The sequence below is a fragment of the Osmerus eperlanus genome, chromosome 4 (genome assembly GCF_963692335.1).
Source record: "Osmerus eperlanus chromosome 4, fOsmEpe2.1, whole genome shotgun sequence".
Taxonomy (NCBI): Eukaryota; Metazoa; Chordata; class Actinopteri; order Osmeriformes; family Osmeridae; genus Osmerus; species Osmerus eperlanus.
In genome coordinates, this window is record NC_085021.1 from 7,001,631 (window position 1) to 7,022,533 (window position 20,903).

At 48.4% G+C, this 20,903-nt stretch overlaps 3 protein-coding genes across 4 annotated transcripts in view; 2 read left to right on the forward strand and 1 right to left on the reverse strand.

The window, feature by feature from the left end:
- Positions 1 to 7,018: 7,018 nt before the first annotated feature.
- On the reverse strand, positions 7,019 to 12,935 carry spata2 (spermatogenesis associated 2). 2 transcript variants are annotated; one of them, XM_062458396.1, is made up of 3 exons: positions 12,581 to 12,935; positions 10,743 to 11,562; positions 7,019 to 10,487 (listed from the first exon to the last, which is right to left on the reverse strand). In XM_062458396.1, exons 2-3 carry the CDS (start codon positions 11,085 to 11,087, stop codon positions 9,156 to 9,158), a joined length of 1,677 nt encoding a protein of 558 aa, XP_062314380.1. In that variant the 5' UTR covers positions 11,088 to 11,562; positions 12,581 to 12,935; the 3' UTR covers positions 7,019 to 9,155. The 2 variants fall into 2 exon arrangements, with proteins under 2 accessions (XP_062314380.1, XP_062314381.1); XM_062458397.1 differs by lacking the exon at positions 12,581 to 12,935 and having other exon boundaries at positions 10,743 to 12,574.
- Positions 12,936 to 14,164: 1,229 nt separating this feature from the next.
- rnf114 (ring finger protein 114) lies at positions 14,165 to 18,704 on the forward strand. The gene is made up of 6 exons (XM_062458398.1): positions 14,165 to 14,382; positions 14,867 to 15,017; positions 15,103 to 15,209; positions 15,391 to 15,505; positions 16,108 to 16,215; positions 16,772 to 18,704. Exons 1-6 carry the CDS (start codon positions 14,246 to 14,248, stop codon positions 16,835 to 16,837), a joined length of 684 nt encoding a protein of 227 aa, XP_062314382.1. The 5' UTR covers positions 14,165 to 14,245; the 3' UTR covers positions 16,838 to 18,704.
- The window catches only part of LOC134019535 (serum response factor-binding protein 1-like), a 4,246-nt gene continuing 883 nt past the window's right edge, over positions 17,541 to 20,903 (forward strand). The window contains exon 1 of the mRNA XM_062460496.1: positions 17,541 to 17,564. Coding sequence (XP_062316480.1) covers positions 17,541 to 17,564 — 24 coding nt within the window. The remainder of the gene's footprint in view (positions 17,565 to 20,903) is intronic.

A 20,903-nucleotide genomic window follows, 5' to 3' on the forward strand; every position in this document is an offset into this window, starting at 1 on the left:
AGAACGTAGATGTAAATGATAAAAACTGGCACGTGCTTGCAAACCTGGGTTCGAATGCTGCTCAGTGGATGCATGGATCTTATCAGCAGGGGCGGTTCTACACGGGGGCCTACAGGGGCCAGTGCCCCTGCAAAGATGTCCCTGGCCCCCCCTGTGGCCCCCCTGAGCTGACTGAATAAAACATTTAAAAATCTTTTTTTTTTTTTTTTTTTTTACGTTTTTCTTCTAGTAGTCATCATGAAATGAGGAAGGGACATTGCAGCCTTTTTTGCCCCAGTAAATAAAAAAGTTAGAGAAACATATCAAAGTATTGAGAGAGCTGAGGAGCTGGAAGAGGGAGAACCAGAGCCGTTTGTATGATTTTAATGTAAAGCTAAATTGAAGTATTTAATTTCGTTGGAGGGCTGATGTGTCGAGAGACTTGCAAAAGTCTGGAGAGGAGAAAAACACAGGAAAATAGATGTTTTTCTGTGCTCAAGTTTCGTTGTGATAACCTGCTCCTTTTTTCTCCGATGCAGTGCTAGAGCAGACTCCCACGCGCCATCAAAAACACAACACAAAGACACACAATCCATCTCGATCGCCCTTTATATTCTCCATTGTTGTCAGGTTTGTGAAGTTTATTCGTCTCGAGCCTGTCGATACGTACAATCCAATGTAGATGTGTACTGTACTTTTCACCCCCCGCCCCCTCCTCCTCCTCCACCGCTCTCTTACAGTGCTCGTACAAAACAGACCACATGCGGTGCAGATAGATGTACCCTAACTGCAACACGTGATTGCAGCTCACTTGCTTCTTCGAACGCATTTGGTGGGGGTGGGGGATTGAAAGCACATGGCTTCACAGCATGGTTCCCAAGTTCCCAGAGAAGTCGAAGTATTTGATAAAATTGAATAAATATATAGTATTTGAATGTTCAAGTTCAAGTTTATTATCATATACTCATAAACAGCATTTATCAGTAATGAAATTCTTTGTGCTCAATGTCCGTTCAACTTAGAGAATATGAGAGTATGGAGAAAAAGGGTATAAAAAATGATTTAAAAAATGTATTGCAAAAAGATATTTCAAGGACAGTTCAGCATCCTGATGGCATGTGGGTAAAAACTATCCCTGTATCTGCTGGTACGGGACCTTACGCTCTTGTATCGCCTTCCAAAAGGCAGGAAGGAGAAAAGACTGGCAGGGATGACTAGGGTCAGAAATGATCCGCTTGGCTTTTCTCCTGCAGCGCTGGCTGTAAAGGTCCTGAATGGATGGTAATGCAGTCCTTGTAATACGCTGTGCAGATTTGACCACTCTTTGTAGTGTCTTCCTGTCCTGGGCAGTGCTGTTGCCAAACCATGTTGTAATGTTTAACCATAACGTTCTACAAACTGGACAAAAAAAGAAATTAAAACAAGCTTGAACATGCTTTGGTCATCATTCTTAGTAGAATGAAATGCTATCCTCATAGATTGCTTTGGATTAAGGATATGTTTGTGAATGAGTATGTGTGGACTCCTGTTTATCGTTTACCTTCTGCGCACACTAATGGGATCCTTTTCTCCTACATAGGAAAGGAGAATAAGAAGATCTGAACAAGAAACAACTTCATAAAAGCTATGTCCACCGCCTGCAGACCTGCTCTGGTCTCTACTCAAACACACACACACACACCCACACACACATCCACAAACACAAAACGCACCCTGTCGTGTTGCTCTGGCAGTCCCCTTGCTATGGCAGTCCCCTTGCCGACAGGAAAGCCTTTAAGTGGGGTTGCTGTGGGAATGAGATAACTTGCTGCATAACCTTAGCAGGGTGATGATAACCAGAGTGACCAGTACAGCAGTACATCTGTATAGAGGGGGGGGGGGGGGGGGGATATGGGGATAAGCTAGAAGGCAGATAATTACACGACCAAACGACAGATATAGCATGTCGTCTTTGAACAGCATTCAACATCCATGTGGGCAGAGTGTGTCACACACAGATCCACATCCGCCAACCTGTCCAGTTCAATCATTGTGTCAAAATGGTGAGTACACCAACAGGTCTCACACGACACCGTTCACACGCAAACAAAACACAGGATCAAACAAGGAAATCAATTGTAAAGACAGTTGGTGTGCGGAGACAGACACCTTCGAGGTCGTTATGTACGCGGCATAGTCCATGAAGTGGAAGGAGCTGTGCATTGAGAGGAGGCACGGCCTTGACGGTCTGACAAAACACAAGGGTTCAGAGTCAAGCTCTTCCTCTAATACTCAATTACCCAGCAAGAAGAACCACTAGTGCACCGCGCTACACTATGCAGCAGAGAAGGATGAAGGCTGTGTGGAGCTCCTGCACTTGCACACCAAGCACTCAACCTTTCACTCACTCACATACACACACACACACACACACACACACACACTTACACACACATCCTTGGAGTACTCCTACACAAAGCAGGCTCCCGCTCACATCTTCCACCTTAGAATGAGATTCCATCTGAGTGTGTTCTGTGAGAGTGTGTGACTACGAGGGAGAGGCATATGTGTGTGTGTGTGTGTGTGTGTGTGTGTGGCGTCTGAATCATCAAAGTGAGGCAGAGTAGGAGTCAAATCTTCCAGCTCCATCTACCTCTCGATGCCTCTGCTCTCATCTTCCAATACCGTCTACCACCATGGTTTTACATCTGGGTTCAGATTTCTGTAGGTCTTAGATAAATCCAGTCACCAATAAATAAATAAATACACACACACACACACACACACACACACACACACACAAGAGTCCGGATCCAAAATCAACCGCGAGCACATAACGACGCCAAGATAATCCTGTTGATCTCAATGATCTGACACAACGGTCAAAATCTATCCTATAATCCTAATCTATCTCCTATGATACACTGTGTGTATGCTTGGACGTTTTTGGAATGGACAAGAAGCATCAACTATCTGGACTCACCTGACACTTGAGGTTTCCTCGGACAGCATCTGTTCCATCTCAGCAGTTCAAGCCTAGGAGAAAATAAACTTGCAGCTCCCTCGGCATCACAGCCCAACATGCTGAGACGAGAGAAGCGAAGGCTTGCCAGTGCCACTATTGTTTTCACAGAAATTGTCAGTGGCATCAACTATTAATGAAGACTAGCCTAACAAACCCTCTCCTCATCTCCCTCCCAGGTCCAAATGTATCTATGTGGCTTTTCTCCTATCTAAATTTAGCGCATGGAGTTCTTCCTTTCATCTTGGCCTATATTTAGATTAGCACGCCACGGCTTTTCTCCTGATCTAAATATACGTGGGCTTTCACCCGGGGACTCTGGGTTTTTTTTGTTGAGGGGAGCCGTGTACACGTGACAGAGTTACTATCTTGAATAGGAGAGAGCACAGATTCACTCGCCGAGCAACAGCACACCGTAAGAAGTGGCGTGGAGAGGGAAACGTTAGGCTACTCCGTTGACGAACCCTCCTAATGAGATGCTGCGTGACAGCCAATCTCTTCTCAGCTAGTCGTCTCGCTCATTAGCATCTGGCTAGTGATTCTCTGTGATAGTTTCCAGTGAATAATGCCATGATTTACTACTATGGCCAGTGCCCCCCCCCCCCCCCCCCCCCCGGGGGAACACCACACATCGTCCCCCGCAACCACAACTCGGACATAAGACGTGTCACGGTTGGCGCCCTCTGCTGGTACTGCGTGATGGTTTATTTAATGGATGCGCTTCGGAAATTGCCGCCCCCCTCTTTATGCCTATAACGCCTATAGGAAGGACTGCCACTATGTGTGACTATGGCACAATGTGCGCTCATAAAAATAACCAGAAAGACTACTATCTGAATGGCCCTCGTACTGTAAAGGCAAATACATCTTATGCTGTCTCTAAGGTCCTTGCTGCAATCATTTGTCACCGTACTTTTTGGGTTTAGGATGTCCTAAATTTCAAACGCAGGTTTGTATTCTACACTGGTATAGCAGAGAAACGCTAATCTACATGCTCATAAGTATGTGGACACCCTTTCAAATTAGTGCTGAAACACTTTAAAACCAGCATAGTTAAAATCGTCTGCCTTTGGTTCCAATACTAAACTGCCTCCGGTCTAGAAACTTCCGTACAACAACTTGTTAGTTCGGAGGTTCATGAAATGGGTTTTCAGGGCCTTAGGTCCCCATGTGCAATGTCAAGTGTTGGCTGGAGTGATGTAAAAGCCACCACCAGACTGCAAAGCGGTTGAAAAATGTTCCCTGGAGTAATCACGTATGGCTACCTGGCTCTCTGACCGGCTCATCTGGGTTTGACGGATGTCTGCCCTGACACGGTTCCTGTAGGCTACTTCCGAAATATATATCAGCACACACATCTACATCTAAGTGCATGCAACTGAAAATCACTTGCACATTAGCATGTCAAAACTTGTTTGTAATATGCAACAGATGCAGGTATGAATTTTTGAGTGGTCAACAATGTGTATGTGTGAACTTTTTCATGTATGTGTATTAGACAGTAGTATGTACTGTATGCATGTAAACCCTCCCTTAACCCTGCCGTCCTCCAGAATTACAGACCAGTATCACTGCTACCCTTCTTTTCAAAAACAATTGAACGCGCTGTATCTAACCAACTGTCAAACTTTCTCTCTCAGAACAACCTGCTTGACCCCAACCAATCAGGCTTCAAGACTGGCCACTCCACAGAAACTGCCCTCCCGTCAGTCACCACTGCCCTCCAGTCTGCCAGAGCGGCTTCAAGGTCATCCGTCATCATTCTGCTCGACCTTTCTGCAGCATTTGATACAATTAACCATCAGATACTGCTCGCTAGACTTTCTGAGATGGGCATCACTGGCACTGCACTTCGGTGGATCTCATCCTACCTGTCGGGAAGATCCTACCAGGTCTCCTAGGGAGGTAAAGTGTCAGGACCCCGCCAGCTCTCCAATGGTGTCCCACAGGGCTCTGTTCTTGGACCTCTCCTCTTCTCCCTGTACACCACCCCACTTGGACCGATCATCACCTCCCATAGCTTCTCCTACCAATGCTACGCTGACGACACGCAGCTGTACCTGTCGTTCCCCCCGACTGATCCGGGGATCTCAGCTAGGATCGAGGCCTGCCTCACAGACATCTCCGCATGGATGACCGAGCACCACCTCCAGCTGAACCTCGCCAAAACAGTACTTCTCATCATCCCGACCAAACCCTCCAACTCCCACGATCTCTCAATCACCCTGGGATCTGCGACGGTGACCCCTTCATCCTCTGCCAGGAACCTCGGGGTTACCATGGACGACGAGCTCTCCCTCACTGCCCACACTGCTGCAATCTCCCGGTCGCGTAGATTCACCCTCTACAACATCTGGAAGATCAGGAGATACCTGTCTGAGCACTCCACCCAGCTGCTAGTCCAAGCACTTGTCCTCTCCAAGTTGGTCTACTGCAACTCGCTGCTCGCTGGTCTCCAAGCATGTGCAACCCGCTCTCTCCATAGAATTCAGAACGCAGCAGCCCACCTGGTCTTCAATCTACCCAGACGCTCCCATGTTACCCCGCTCCTCATCTCCCTCCACTGGCTTCCCATCACGGCCCGTATCAGATTCAAGACCCTGGTACTGACCTCAGTGACCTATGCACTTTTGTAAAGCTCTCTCTTGGAAGTCGCTTTGGATAAAGCGTCTGCTAAATGAATACATGTAAATGTAATGTGTGAGTGTTTCTCATGCAGCATGTGATTCTTTCCGATGTGAAGGCTCCACCTGCTGGTAAGATGGGAACAATACACCACGTGCAGCAATATGGTCAAACAAGCTCTGAATTACAATACGTAGACCACAAAACCAACAAACAGTAGGAGCAAGAAAGGAGTAAATAAGGATGAATTTTTTTCAGAATTTTATTCTTGAAATTATTTTGAAAAGAAATCTCATTTATTCATGTACGTTTATATATTCTTTTAGTTTTTCCACCTACTAACAATTTTGGCTATTTCCCCTTCTCCTTCCCCGACCTCCTCTATTCCTGTGAACTGATATTGGGGGTGGGGGGGAAGGGGCGGAGTCTGGTCCTCTCTAACCAAACGCTGTGCAGCGCTCCACAGTGCCAACAGTTGGAGGTGGGGCCTGAGCGAGAGAGGGAGAGAGCGAGAGAGGGGGGGGGGTACAGAGCAGGAAGGGGTGCAGGTGTGAGACCGTCGAGGTACGGAGAGAAGATGAGGGGGGGGGGAGAGTGGGCCTATAGAGCATGCAGCCTGGAGAGGGAGGTGGGGGGAGCTGAGGGAGATATACAAATACAAAAACACCAGCACCACTTCAATACGGGGCCAGACCTCCACGCAGGGTGGGATGGAAGGAGCGCAAGCGTCCATCCTCTGTCGCGCGTGCAGAGCCCCACTGGACGGAAGCGTTGTGTGTGTGTGTGTGTGTGGGGGGGGGGGTGATAAACGAAACCAATGTTAAAATGGGCTGCAGTCAAGGCCGAGATGAAACCCTTCTCGGGACGGTTCGAGTCCAACACGTTGATTGGATGGACGGAACAAAGGCCGGCAAGGGTCGGCCCGCTTTGTTTACGGCGCCTCGAGCTGGTCAGCTGTTCTGCGACCTGGTCACACACAACCACCCTCAGCAGTCACAGAACTGCAACTATAGCCCTTAGTCTTTAACACAACTCTGCCCACAGGAGGTCACATGGTGATAGAAACGCATAGATGTGTGTGTGTGTGTGTGTAGCAAGGTCCTCGCCAGATAGAGAGGATCTCAGTAAGTCGTCCAGCGATTTTCCATTCACTACAATCATTAGACTACTACTAGCTACAAACAGAAAGCCAAGCTTGCCTTCTGGTGGTGATTGTGTTTAAAAAAACAAAAACAGGAAAACAATACAAGGGTCAGATAAAGCCCCCAGTTTAGGAGCTTCCGTTCTGCCTACACCCCGGGGATTCTGAATACAATATGTCCGGTAACTTGTAGAAAGGCCAGTCATTCAACAATGAAGACGTACTATAAAGTGTAAGCCTTCAATAACAAGCTATTTGATCTATTTGATGTGTTCTTCAGTTAGCAATTCGAGAGAGAGAGAGAGAGAGAGAGAGAGAGAGAGAGAGAGAGAGAGAGAGAGAGAGAGAGAGAGAGAGAGAGCAAGAGAGAGACAGGCTCAACGTTTTCACTTTGCTCAACCTCTTCAAAAAAAAAGGTGTTAGGAATGATTGTGTCCCTTTTGTTCTATTTTCTGTCGCCGGTCCAAACGGAGGGAGTGAGGTGACGACAGGCTAGAAAGGAAAAACATCTAAACAGCTATGCAACACAACACAGCCAACGCCAGAGATAACCACCACACCAAGCGGATGAGGTCACAGCACAACTCCCTACGATACTGCCGGACAGACACGAGTCTCGGTCGGGTCACTCCAAATACTGGCCTCCCGGCTACACTATAGGGTCTAATCAAGTTCCTGGCTGCAATGCCCCCCACGACATGCGTGCTTGACACAAAGCCCTGAAGCTACGTTGCACGGTCCGTTGACAAAAGGCTCAAATGACAATTAAGAGCAAAGGGGTGACTGCAATCTACCAGAGTTCTCTATGGCAGGGTAACACAGTTGTGCTAAGTTCATAAGGCATTTTGTTACAGCGCTGTTTTCGGTAAGCTAAGGGAAACTAGAAGCTATTAGAACAAGACAGGGAATCTAGGGCGGTTTTAAACTGGGAGGCGGAGCTTAGGTTGAATTTCCAACATAACCATTTGAGGTAGACAGGTCAACTGTGTCAGGTCATAAATGCTGTCTGAATGCTGGATTCTAGGCCATAGTAAACACATTGTCTGTGAAATGAAAATGCTGCCAAACATTGGGATACGTTCCAGACAGCATGATTGCTGAGTTTAACTTATCTTCAGATGAGGGGGTGGGGTGGGGGATAAAATTATTTTTGGATATAAAGATTGCTGATGTCGAATGAGTAGCTGTAACAGCTACAAGGTTATTATTTCCATAACAATACATGTAATAAAGTTCCTGGGAAGTTGTTTTTTCTGTAACTACGTTGACATTAGCTGGTTGACTCAAAACCCTTCACTTGAAACAACCAGCAATGATGTGGCATGGATCTAGGATGATCTGACACCTAGTGGCTGTTCTGTTAACACCTCAACACCTCTGAAGAAGGTTTCCCCCCCGAAACACCAAAACTGGAGTCGACGGACAAACCATCTGTCAGTTTTGAGAAGTGAGAACAAAAGAGAGAGGGATTGAAACCAATCAAACAAAAGTTATTTTACCGGTGAGTCATTAAAACACCACACTATCTCCACAGGCAATATTTCAACAGCAGCATGTAAACCTCAGCCAGACACCATAATTAACATTAGAGGGTACATTTACAAGGCATTATCATTTAAATAGAATTTATGGCATCTGACAATTGTCTCTTTTCCTTTAAAGACACCCCATGCCATTCCAACAGATACACTTTATAACCCCAAACTTCAACCCCTCCCATTTCTAACAGTCTCACATTGTTCTTGAGATTTAAAGATACGATTAAAAAATATATAGATATATATATATACTATTGAATTCCAGTGTAAGGTTACTGTTCTGTTAGTTTTGTTTCCCCCACGGTGATCATTTTCAAGTTTTAAAAACGTCCTCCATTTGAACAACGCAAGTCCACAAGTCTTGGCCACACTAGAATAACCACAGAAGCCAAAGGCAGAGTCTGTGTGTGTTTGTGTGTGTTCGGACGGCCTTCATTGGGGGCGTGCAGCTCTCTCGCTTTCTTCTTTTCTTACCCCCCTCATTTCGTTTTCTGAAGGAGGACAAGATTTGAGGGGTTGGGAAGCACTACAACATCACTTGACTACTTAAGAGCGCATGGCGAGGATGGAGATGGGAGAGGCCAGAAGTTGTACAGAGCGTTGAGATGATTGGTTCTCTGGGACAGGGGCGTGTCCCAGGGCCCGGCATCTGATAATAACACAGAGAATGTACAAAGTTCAAGGGGGCGGATAGACGGGGGGAGAGAGAGAGCGAGAGAGAGCAGGAAAGAGGGAGAAAGAAAGAAAAAGCGAGAGCTCTGAAGATTTGTCTGAAACGGAGAGAGAGCAAGGCAGAGAGTGAGAGAGAGACAGATAAGACCAAGAGGGAGGGGGGAGGGGGGTTTGGAACAGGACTCCCTGTGCACCTGGCTTATCGGTAGACCAGGTGCGATATGGTGCCAGACTTGAAGTTGAGCTGATGGTTGGGCACAAAACTGTGCTGGGGATTCTTCCGGGTGCACACGTCCTTGGCGTACAGGACCATGCAGGTGTCGCACGACACCTTGGAGCAGTTCACGCACGTGTGCGAGGCGCCGGGCTTGTTGCAGAAGCCGCAGCGCGAGCCGCCCAGGACCGCGCCGCTGGCCCCCATGGGCGCCGCCATGGCAACGGACTTGCTGGGAAACAGCTTGGTGACCATGAGAGGCTTCTCCACCATCTGGGGGTGGGGGTGGGTGAGGGAGTGGGTGAGGGTGAGGGAGTGAGAGTGAGCGTTGGAGTACACCGACAGCTTCTCCTTGACGGGGATGTAGCCGTCCAGGGGCCGGGGGGACTTGGGGGGGTAGTCCTGCAGGCCGCAGCAGGGGGAGGGGTCCACCTCGTGGCAGGCGGGGCAGAGGATCATGTCGCACCTCTGGCAGGAGGCCAGGCTGGAGCAGCCCAGCCCACAGCCCTGGCACTTCACCCCGCCGCCGCCGCCCCCGCCGTGGGCCTTCAGCACCCAGCCGTCCCTGGCGTCCCGGGAGGGGGGGCGGGAGGGGGTCTGCCTGCCCCCCAGCCCCGCCCCGCCCCTCTCCGTGTACAGGTCGATCTCGTCCAACGAGGACAGGTGGTAGGAGGAGTACGGGTCGGCCGAGGGCGGCGACTGGATGGGGAAGAAGTCGGCCACGGGGCTGTAGGTGGGCGGGGCGGCCACGGAGAAGAGCGAGGCGGACGTGCCGGGCCGGAGGATCTCGTCCTTCAGGTCCTCCTCGGCGTCCACGAACAGCGGCTCCTTCCTCAGGCTGAGCGAGGCCTTCAGCACGGGCTTGTTGGCCGCCGCGTGCCAGTGGCCCGCGCCGTCCGTCACGTCCACCGACTTGGACGGCCGCCCCCCTCGCCTCAGGTGGTGGGGGTGGGCACGCTCGGCGTCCGCCGGCCGCACCGACAGCCGGGCCACGTCGGCGCCCAGGCTGTCCCGCCGGCGGAGCGCCTCGGCGCAGCCCGCCGCGTCGTCCCGGCAGCCCCTCCTCAGCTCCAGGGCCTCCAGCTCGTTGGCGGTCCCCCGGGCCAGAGCCACCACCTCCCCCAGCAGGCGACACTCGGCCTGGGCCAGGAAGAGCTCAAAGGCCAGCTGGCGGAGGTGGGCCGGCCCTCCCGGGTGCTCGCGTACGTGGTACTGCAGCTCGTGGTCGCGGGAGTAGCCCATGGAGCGCAGGAGGGCGCGGAGGTCGGCGTCGCACACGGCCGACTGGAGGTGGTACACGTACGGGCCCGTGAAGGTCTGCAACACCAGATAGGAAACCTTCAGGTCAGGTGAGGGATTACACCAAGCAAGAACGCCATGCTACCATACGCTACTTTTTTTTGTAAAAAAAAAAATACAATAAATCATAATAATATATTTTTTTTATGACAAAAAAGGAAACCTATATCACGGAACAAAAACAGGAAGCTCAGCTTTGAGAGCAACACAACAGGTTTTGTCTCACACAGCGCAGCGTAAACCAAGCCATTCGGCCTGTGGAGGACCGCCTACCTTGATGCAGCGGAACTCCTTCTTCCAGGGGAAGAGCAGGAGGTTGGTGCAGATGGTCTCCAGGGTGTGAAAGGCTCTCTCCAGGCCCCGCAGACTGCCTCCCCTCTGGCAGCGCAGGGCCTTGTCCACCACCTCGTAGAAGCGCACCATCCGGAAGCGCTGCCCAGGGTCTGGCTGGTAGGCCCCTAGCAGGGCCGTGGCAGTGGAGAGGAGGGCCTCGCTGTCCCCCTGCCTGGCACCCTCCGGGGCTCCCCCTGTCCCGCTCCTGCCCCCTCCGTCCTCCAGGCGCCTCTCCAGGGACGCCACGTACCTCCTGAACAGGTCCTCTCGCAGCTTGGCATCCATTTGGCGGCAATTGACAAAGTCAGCCGTGAGACCGCCCTCACGCTTTTGCTCGCATGCCCCAAACCAGGAACGCCTCTCTCACGCAGCCCTCCCTGTCGCCATCTCGAGGCACACAGACACACACACACAATCCGCTGACGACTGGAGGCGGGTTAAGGCACAGGGACAGGCCTCAGGGCCCAATCAGAGAGCAGCCACCATGCTCTGATTGACACAAGACTAAATTGAAGCGCCTCCTATTTTAAAAGGGGTGGCCGGGGTTATGGGCATCTTGGCTTGGTTCACTGTGACCAGACGTCTGTATTACTACTTCAGCGTGGTCAAGAGGCTCCTCAAGGCTCAGGCCCTCAAGAGTTGTCTGGGCATCCACCCGATGTCCTTCTTGCTCAATTGTGCGAGTCTGTTGAGTGTTTAAGGTCACTGAGCAGGCAGGGGCAACGCCACAGCAGTGTGCATTTCCATCGCTAGCGACAAGCTGCAATGACAAGAATACGACATGAACATAGAACGTGCAGAGCCGAGCAGTGTGCAAAAGCGATTCTGGCACAAGACACCCATGAGGACGCCTCATCACTGAATCTACATTCATTCCACCAGCGCCGAAAAAGGGAGATGTTTAGTGAGATAGATGGAGACAGACACTCACACCCACTCATACCAACAACGTACAGTGTGTGGGTTGGATAGGGACATGCATTCGTTTTCTTTTCTGCTTTGCGCTGCGGAATCGCATTGTCCATCTTGCAGCTACATCATCTATCTACCCGTATATAACACGGCACACAATTCCAATTTGATTTACGTCAACCGAGATGTTTAATTATGCAGAGCGAGCTAATCTAGACATTCTCTTTACAGAATTTTCCAGCACGATCTTCACCTAGCTTTTGACATTCAACGTTGCGTATGGCTCGCTACCTGTGAACGGTACCATAAGCACCCAAGACAGTTACTCTATACCGAATGATACTTAGCAGAAGCTGAAGTAACATTCATATTAAATGGTACACTGTGCAGGGGTTGGTTTAAGTGTAGTTAGCTAACGCTACACTAGCTACATCATCACCAGGATGGCGTTATGCTGCGCATCATCACTGAACTAGTAACGCTTGCCATGTACCCAGATCATTGGTTAGACAGTCTTGTTGTGACAGACACTTCAAATAAATATATATCGTAAACAGTTGGCAATTGTATTCTCTAAGCAATTCGACATAGTGTTAGCTAGCTAAGCATATCTAGCTTGCTAGCTAGCCATCTGGGCTGTCACTGGCATGGGCCCCCCACTCCAGCCCAGGGCAGTGAACGCCCATTTCCCTCCGCGTAGCAGCAGCAGCAGCACGGATAAATTCATCGGCGCCTCCTGGTCCTGCATCCATCATCTCCAAATGTGCTCATGCGGGCAAGTGAAAAATCCCCCTTTCAGAACTACGTTCCGTTTTCTTAATTCCACCCTATATTTTGTCACAGACGCAACGACCATCACGTCTTACCTTTCCTGCTATGGAGCCTGCTAGCTAGTGGTAGGTACTCGTTCAGCCTTGGTTGGCTCCTCCAGTGAGTACTGCTGGAAATTCCCGTCACCGAAATGCGCATGCGGAATACTCTGACAGCAGCGGTACGACGGCTTATGAAATGTAACTTAAATCATAAGCTTTTCCTGTTTTACGGTTGGTTAATGACCATAGCTCGGACCGCAAAAAGCCCCTAAATGATCCACAGTTTTATCATCTCTATCGGCACCTGTTTTCATTGACTGGTAGTTCATAGTCGTAGTCTCAGTTTTACGTTCAGTCAATGCTTCCTGCGTTTTTCCTGTGCTGGTGCAAGTGAAATGTTGCCAGGTTCGATAAAATCCCGCATTGTAATGATTTTCTTTAAGTTAGTTAAGCACTGGTGCATTACCAAAGCCCACGGATAGAGGATGAGAAACGTAAGAGACCCCCACATTAGTGACGACACGGGGTGGGGTTACGCAGTAATCGCAGACCCCACAGGTGTACCTGCGGTTACTTGGGTCTTGTGGGAAAGCATCGCCTGTGAAATGTCGTAATAATTAATTAGAGAAACAGAACAGCAGCCACAATTGCTGTGAGAATAAAGGAATACATAGGAGAAGCAGGAGCAAACATTTGCCTCAAAAAGTCAGTTTCAGTTCAGCTCAGAGCTAGGCTGAGAATGAGTGATATCTAGTAACCAAAAACACATCACAAGAAAACTTGTATGCGACATTCTGCGATACCTCCAAATACTTCCAGACTTGAGGGGATGTCAGTGTGACTGTGGAGACTGTGGCTGTTTCAGACACAGCCTGTCTCTAATGAAGATGGATGCTGGTGACCAGGTTTGATGACCAGAAAGGTTGTGGGAAACAGTTGATGGGACCAACACGGCCTCACCTCTCCTTTGACCATGACCTTCTCTAAATATTCTGCTATGATGGATCTTATGTGGACAAGCTACAACAAAAGAGTACTAATATTGCCTTTGCTGTGTCATGAATAAGAGATTGTAGATGCCCTCCGAGGTGGAGTGTCCAGTGACATACTTGGCATCCTCGTTCAGGAGGCGCTGACGTGAATGCAGTTCACCTCAACAGCTCTGCTCTGTACACACACAAGGAGTTTGATGGTCAATTAAAACTTATACATTTGCATCTCCAAAGATGAGCATAATGTGCTTGAGATTTAGTTTGATAAAAGTGATATTTACACATGAAGCATATTGGATGTCACACTCAGACTCCCTCTGAACAAAGGTCTAGTGAGGCCTTATGTTTGTGAAATTTAGGGTTGTAAAAAAGCCTTAATAGCTGAAAAGGCATTACCATGATAATAACAATAATATACTTTTAAAGAAATGCCTGAAACAAGTACAAAGCCGTTCAATATGTCAATCTTTAAAAAAAACATTTTTTACAAATACGAGTCACTACATACAAATATAAGAAATAACATCTTTATAATGGTAGCCTGTGCAGATGACTGTCAACGCGTTGTCTGTAGTCCGTTGTTGCAAATACACCTGCAGTAGCACACTAAAAGACACCCTCACTCAATCTGGCAACACAGTCTGTAATGTGACGTCAGTTAATTCCACAGCTCCACAGTCTGGATCGCTTTCGATTCAACAACAGAGGAAAAGCAGAGGGGGAAGAAATGGCGATGCTAGGAAGCTTCAGCTCTGCACAGCAAAAGAAAAATGTTTCTGCTGGAGACAGGGATGTGACAGAGTTTGTTTGCCCAGTTTGCCTCGAAATATTTGACAGCCCTGTCACAACGCAGTGTGGCCATACGTAAGTTTCGGGTGGAGATAGATTGCTGGTGGTAGCTCGATTAATCGGGCTACTGTAGCTAGGCTAGCTATGATGTTGTGTTGTTAGCTAGCAACCTTGTACTAGTAGTAAATCGTCCAAGTTAAATAGAGGTAGCTAGCTGAGTTAGCTTCCTTGTTGTCAATGTATTCTTATCATGTTTGTAGCTAAGCAGGGTTTGAACATACCAACATTTACGGTTAGCTACATTATGTCCATATAACTAAATATAGCTGGCATACTTTCAGTTTTGTTTACCAACGAAATAGCCGTATGGGATGTGTAGTTCCAAAATGTATCAGGACTACAAATCCATAACTCAATGGGTGGAGGCTTTTTTCGTTTGAGTTTCAGGAACAAAACAGAATAATACATTTACAGCCAATAAACAATATGTGTGTGATAGATACGGAAGCGTTGTCTGAACGAGACGTCATTGTTGCTCGCCGTGCTACATTTCTCGCAGGTTCTGTCAGAGTTGCCTGCAGGAGTGCTTGCGGCCTCAGAAGCCTGTGTGTGCTGTGTGCCGGGCCGGCCTGGGCCACTGGGCTAAAGCTACGGACCTCGAGGCCCTCATCCACTCCTCAGTGGCCGCATGCAAAGGCTGTGGAGCCCAGGTAGGTGTGGAGGCTACGTTACGACATGGAGACCTACTGTTGTTGTGAGAGCGAAGGTTTGAACACCTTGTTACCATGTCCCCAGGTGGCTCTGTCTCAGATGAGAGGCCACACCGGAGCCTGTCCTAAATACCAAGAGTACATCGAAGAGGGTGTGAGGACGACTGCTCAGAGCCAGCCTGCCATCCTCAGGTGAGGTTCATGACATCCCTGGGCTGGGTTATCAAATGGTGTCAAGAATTAATTGATTACTTTCTCTCCCTGTCACTACATTCTCTCTCTCTCTCTCTCTCTCTCTCTCTCTCTCTCTCTCTCTCTCTCTCTCTCTCTCTCTCTCTCTCTCTCTCTCTCTCTCTCTCTCTCTCTCCTCCAGTCCCGTGCCCAACCGCTACACCTTCTCCTGCCCATTTTGCAACTGCCAGAACCTCGACCAGGACGGCCTGGTCGAGCACTGCACTTCCCAGCATGCCCGGGACACACGTCATGTGGTAGGAAGTCTCTCTTATGAGCTCATCTCCCTTCAGACAGTCACTCCCTCTCACAATATGAGTGTGCCCCATGTATGGGCACTGGAGAAAATTGATTTTTCCAGTAGATGGATCTATCTTTTTTTTTTTTTTTATCAGATAAGGAGTGTTGAGTGGTACAGTCGGGTCACATAAGACAATATAACCTGGAAAACTCTCCCAGTAGAGTTATACCAGCCAGTTGTACATACACGCATCTAACAATTGTAACATGTGTGTCATGATAATCAAACTGTAAAAAAAGCAAAAGAGGAGAGATGGCTTCTTCCAGAAAAACCAGCTTGTTCCAAACCACTTCTATTTGTTGGGTGTCAACGGAGTGGACAGTTGTGTTCCAATTTCCTCCTCTCCCCCCCCCCCCCACCCCTGATCCAGTATGTAGTCACGCACGTGTCATCACACACCTGGCCAAGGTCAGCCCTAGATCTGCCAGCGCTCTGCGTCACTTTGTCCGACCTCATCCCTTCCCGGAGCCGGCATGTTTTTTCCCAGCGATCCTCATTAGCGGTCCTCTCTCTCTCTTTCTCTCTCTGTCTCTCTCTCTCCCTGCCGCTCCTCCCCAGGTGTGTCCCATCTGTGCCTCCATGCCATGGGGAGACCCCAACTACAGGAGCGCAGACTTCTTCCAGCACCTCAAGATCAGACACACCTTCTCCTACGACACGTTCGTGGTGAGTTTGGAGGAGTGGCGTGCAGAGGCCGTCCACTGCGTGGCCTCTTTGCCCTGATCTGGAGTGTATAGGAAAAAGATGCGGAACTCCCCCCCCCATGAACGAGCTGGCTCGACAGCATGTGTTGTGTGTCTGACGAGAGGTATTTTGTTGGTGTATGCATTGAAATGAATGAATGAAATAGTGGGCTATTTCGAGAAGGTCACATGAGAAGAATCGCAAGAAGACCTCGGTTGTTTTCAATTGGGCTCCATGCAAGAAGCAGGCTGGTTGGGACCCAGGACAGCTCCCAGGTCCCCATGACGTCCACAGGGTCCCCGAGCCTGACGAGTCCACAGCTATATTATATCTTTAGTTTCCCCTTTCTCACTGTTCCCCAGCTTTCCCCTGTGTGGTGGTGCACTGTCTGGGTCTGGGTCCTGCTGTCCATGCAGTGAGCTAAATCTCCCTCTGTCTCCTTCTCCCTCTTGTCTCTTTCGGTCTCTTTCTCTCTCTTTGTCTCTCTTGACCTATTTCGCGCTCTCTCTCTCTCTCTTTCTTTCTCTCTCTCTCTCAGGATTACTCCACAGATGAGCACACAATGATCCAGGAGGCACTGCAGCGCTCCCTCATGGAGAACTGAAGCCGTGTCCGTTCAGGAGGCGGCGGGGGGGGTCCTGTTCTCAATGCACACAGGTCTGTGGAACAGGGAGGGGGGAGGGTTACTATGGGCAATCAGCTTCACAGGCAACGGGGGGGGGACATCCAGACAATCCTAACCTGAAATCTATTGGCCGAAACGATAGTCGATATCACGCCGATGTAAATCTTGTGAATCTAGTAAACTCCCAGAGACCTGGCCCGACAGCCCCAACAGCTGAATTGTTTGTGTGCTTCCTGGTGTCGAAGGAAATGTAAAACACTTCTCTGATCTCCTTTCAAAGAAGCTCCCCACCCCCGTTATACTAGATTGTTCTTAATCTGCTAAATCATGTTCCTTTTGAGGGGTTTTTCTCCCCCCCCCTCCCCATTTAGTTCTCCCTCCCAGTGTCACCCACATGAAAAGTTACCTTCTGTTTGTAACGTAGTCGATGCTGTAGTGAGGGGTTTCAACCACTAGGTGGCTACTTTTGAACACACTGTAAACTACCCAGTAGAAAAACAATGGGCTTTCAAGCAAGCAGCAATATACTCAATTACTCTCAATACTGAAGTGCTACTGTCATTATATGTGGCCTCTTATATGAAGAGCCAATGTGGATGTTTTGTGATTAAATGTAGTCCTCTGGGTCTGAAGAAGCAGTCATTCAGGGTTGGCACAGTTCTTAGACCTGCCACTAAGATCAATGGATGTGCTGGAGGATTCGTATGTGAGCGTAGAAAGTGTGCCTGTATTCCATTGTAAAAGCTCATTTTGTAATAATGATTTTCCCCTCAGTAAGTTTCACGATTTTTTTTTTTGTTTCGTTTTTTTCCTTGGTGGACTGTGTGAGTAAGAATCTTCCGAAGCCCCTGAACATCTGATTAGCTGCGATACAAGTGCTAAAGGGGTTAGTAGAAGGCGTGTGGAATAGCTGTACAAGGTGCCACGGTTCAGCCAGAGGAGGGCAGCAGAGGTCCATTGTTCCCGTTCGTCATCCACTGCCGCTGGCCTTCCCAGCATCCAGTCTGTGTAGCAGGACAGCCTTGTCGACAGACTCCTCTGTGAATGAGTGTGTGCTCATCCTGACTGCATCTCTCCAGGACAAGGCACAGCAGAGTTCACCTCATAACACTTTGGGAGGGGTTATCGCCGTTTCCTTTTTTGTTTGTGTTTTAATTTATTACAATTTGTTACGTTTGCTTCTTTTTCTCATTGTAAATCTTTAGATGTCATTTTTTTGGGGGGGGGACAGTTGATATTAACTGGATGTGAAGGATGTTGCGATTTTGGACATCCTGCCCAGAGTTCAGATAAAGTAAACCAACTGTGGTTATCGTGAGACCTTTGTTATTTAACAGAGGCGGTCTTGTTTCCTTTTGTTTGGCACTTTGCAGTTTTGGTTCCGAACTTCATCTGACTGGATCAGCTTCCTTCTTTCCCTGTCTGAAGGGAATAATACCCTAGCATCTGTGGCGGTCTGTGCAATTTATGGTGTCGGTGGTGATGCATTAAAGCCATTAAAACAAATGTTAACAAATGAAATGACAGTTTAATTTCCTTTTGGACTTGATCTTGTACAATAAAATGAATATGACAATTGACCAAACCTCAAATGTCATCCAGAATTGGTTATCGGGGCTGTTTTCGTTGTGATACAGGAAGGGAGACATTCTGTGAAGGTACATGTTTGGTGTTCTAATCAACCTCTTGTCAGGCAATTGAGTGTTCCGTCATTCAGTTTCTCTTCTATCTTAACACTCTGCCTGTGATGACTGGGCACTCTGGTCGTCTGCTCCCCTCGACATCCTCCATACTACTGTCATCTTGTTTTCTCCAATAAAAAAAATATTCACGTGTGATCAATTCAGACTCGACTCTTGTCTTTGATGACTCGTATTTGTAAAAGAAAAACAACAAAAAAAACATGACTGCCTACTTGTCTAACTGATAGAGTAACACATTCTGCTTCCTCACGCTCACACACACACTCTCATTCTCTCTCGGACTGTCAGCTCTGCTGTCTCGGGGGCGCTAAATCCTGATAAATTAAAGCTCTTTAATTATTTAAACACCGTCCTCTGAAATCAGCCTGCGTGATTTATACCTGAGTTTAAGACAGGTGGAGGCTGAAACAACACAGTTCTGATTGATGACCTCAGAGAGCTGTGTTTGTGGGGGAGAAGGGAGGGAGAGAGTGAGCGAGAGGGGCTATGGTGGAAGGAGCTAATGTAGGAGGTGCATCAATCTCCACAAGGAACTGTCCCAGCCTGTCTTCATTAGAGAGCAGGCGTCTCTGTCGAGAGGTTTGGCAACACTCGCAAAGGCAGCTGTTCCGCCAACCTCCACCACGCGACCCGTATCGGAGGGGCCATCGAGCGGAGTTGAAAGAGGGACGTAGAAATCAACTCTTGTCTCGGAGCGTGCGTGTTTGTTGCATCTATGGCGAGTTTATGATGAAACCCACCTCTGTCCACGGGGATAGAAGAGTCTTCTTGCTTCTCAGTCTCTCATCCAATCTCATCTATAATTAGTTCAGTAAGAGCACCGACTCACCCCACCAAACTTCCTCTGGATGTTGCCCCCTTTCTTTCTCTTCCCCTTCTCTATAAAAACAAAAAAAGGAAAGAATAAAAGGAAGAAGAAAAAAAGACCTGATCAGATGTTTTGCTCCTGGCAGATAGTGTGTGAAGGAGAGGAGAGGGGTTGGCTGGTGAGAGAACTAACGAGATACACCAGTGCTCCTGGGCAGGAAGGAAGTGGAGCTGAAAACATGGCAGTCTGTCTTATCTGTTTGGTGGCGGCAAAAGGGGGGGGGGGCAAGGTGGGGAATAGGAATAGGAAGAAAGCGAGGCGAGAAAAGCAAAAGAGAAGTGAACAAATGGAATCAAAATTTTATAAAGTTCGGCGTGTGCTTGCTTTGATGTGAGTATTAGATAGTGTGCAGAGTCTGCGGGCTGTGTAGGGGTGGCAATTAGCGCTACAAGGCCCCGCAGGCTCGCTGGCAGACACGGGATAGCACCGCGGATGCTGCTCTCGGGAGTGTGTCGCAGGCAGCCCAGACGCTCTTCTGCCGCACGTTCCTTTTGTTTTGTGCCCCTCTCGTCTCTCTGTCTGGCTCTCCGTGTCTCGGTCTCTCGCTTTCCCTCCTTGTGTTCCCTCTCTCGTTTGAACTTGACCTCTCTCCATCGGTCCATCAAGTGCTGACCAGCTGTAGAGAGACTTCAACTGACTGTCACCAGTCTGGAACTTGCCTGGGGACCGAGCTAATCTTCTAGTGTGATGTGTGTGTGTGTGTGTGTGTGTGAGGGGGGGGGGGGGTGGCTCTGTGCTAACCCAGCCGCACATTCAACAGCTTTGACCTGATGTGTTTCCCAGGGTGTGATGTCAGGGGGCACATGTTTTACTCTGACCTAGCCTACTCGTTTGACTCACACAGACCACTGTGTGGGCAGAGACTAAACAGTTTGAGCAAGTTAGAGTAGTAGGTTAAAATACGGTAGGGTCCAAATGTTTGAGACCACGTTGGACATTTTATGGCGGAATTGAAGACGGAGAAAGAAGCTCACAAGTGTATGTACAACTGTTTTTTATGACAAGAAGCTGTTAAGGAACATTGTCAGATCATGCTGGGATAACAAGGGTCATCAGGTTTTGCACAAACTTGTGGAATCCATGCACGCTGTTATTACAGCAAAGAAAAGGAGGTCACAACAAATACTAAGACAAAAAAATAAACTTTCAATCAGATTGTTAAACTGAAAATAGATTTTTCCCATAATGATATAAAAATACAATTGTTAAACTGTTTAATTATTAAACTGTAATGAAAATATATGTAATGAAAAAATAGTTGTACATTTGAAATGAATGCCAAATAGTAGTATATTTACTGGTTGTATCATAGTTTTGGTCCCATTCTATATGTGTACAGGAAATGAACTAAAAGTAGTTCTTCAAGGCTGAATACAAGAATCATTTATCTGGCTGTGCTCCCCATGCAGGCGTGACTGGAGGTATATTCAGAGTGCCTGGAAAGTTCTCTCTCTCACTCCATGCCCTCTCTCTC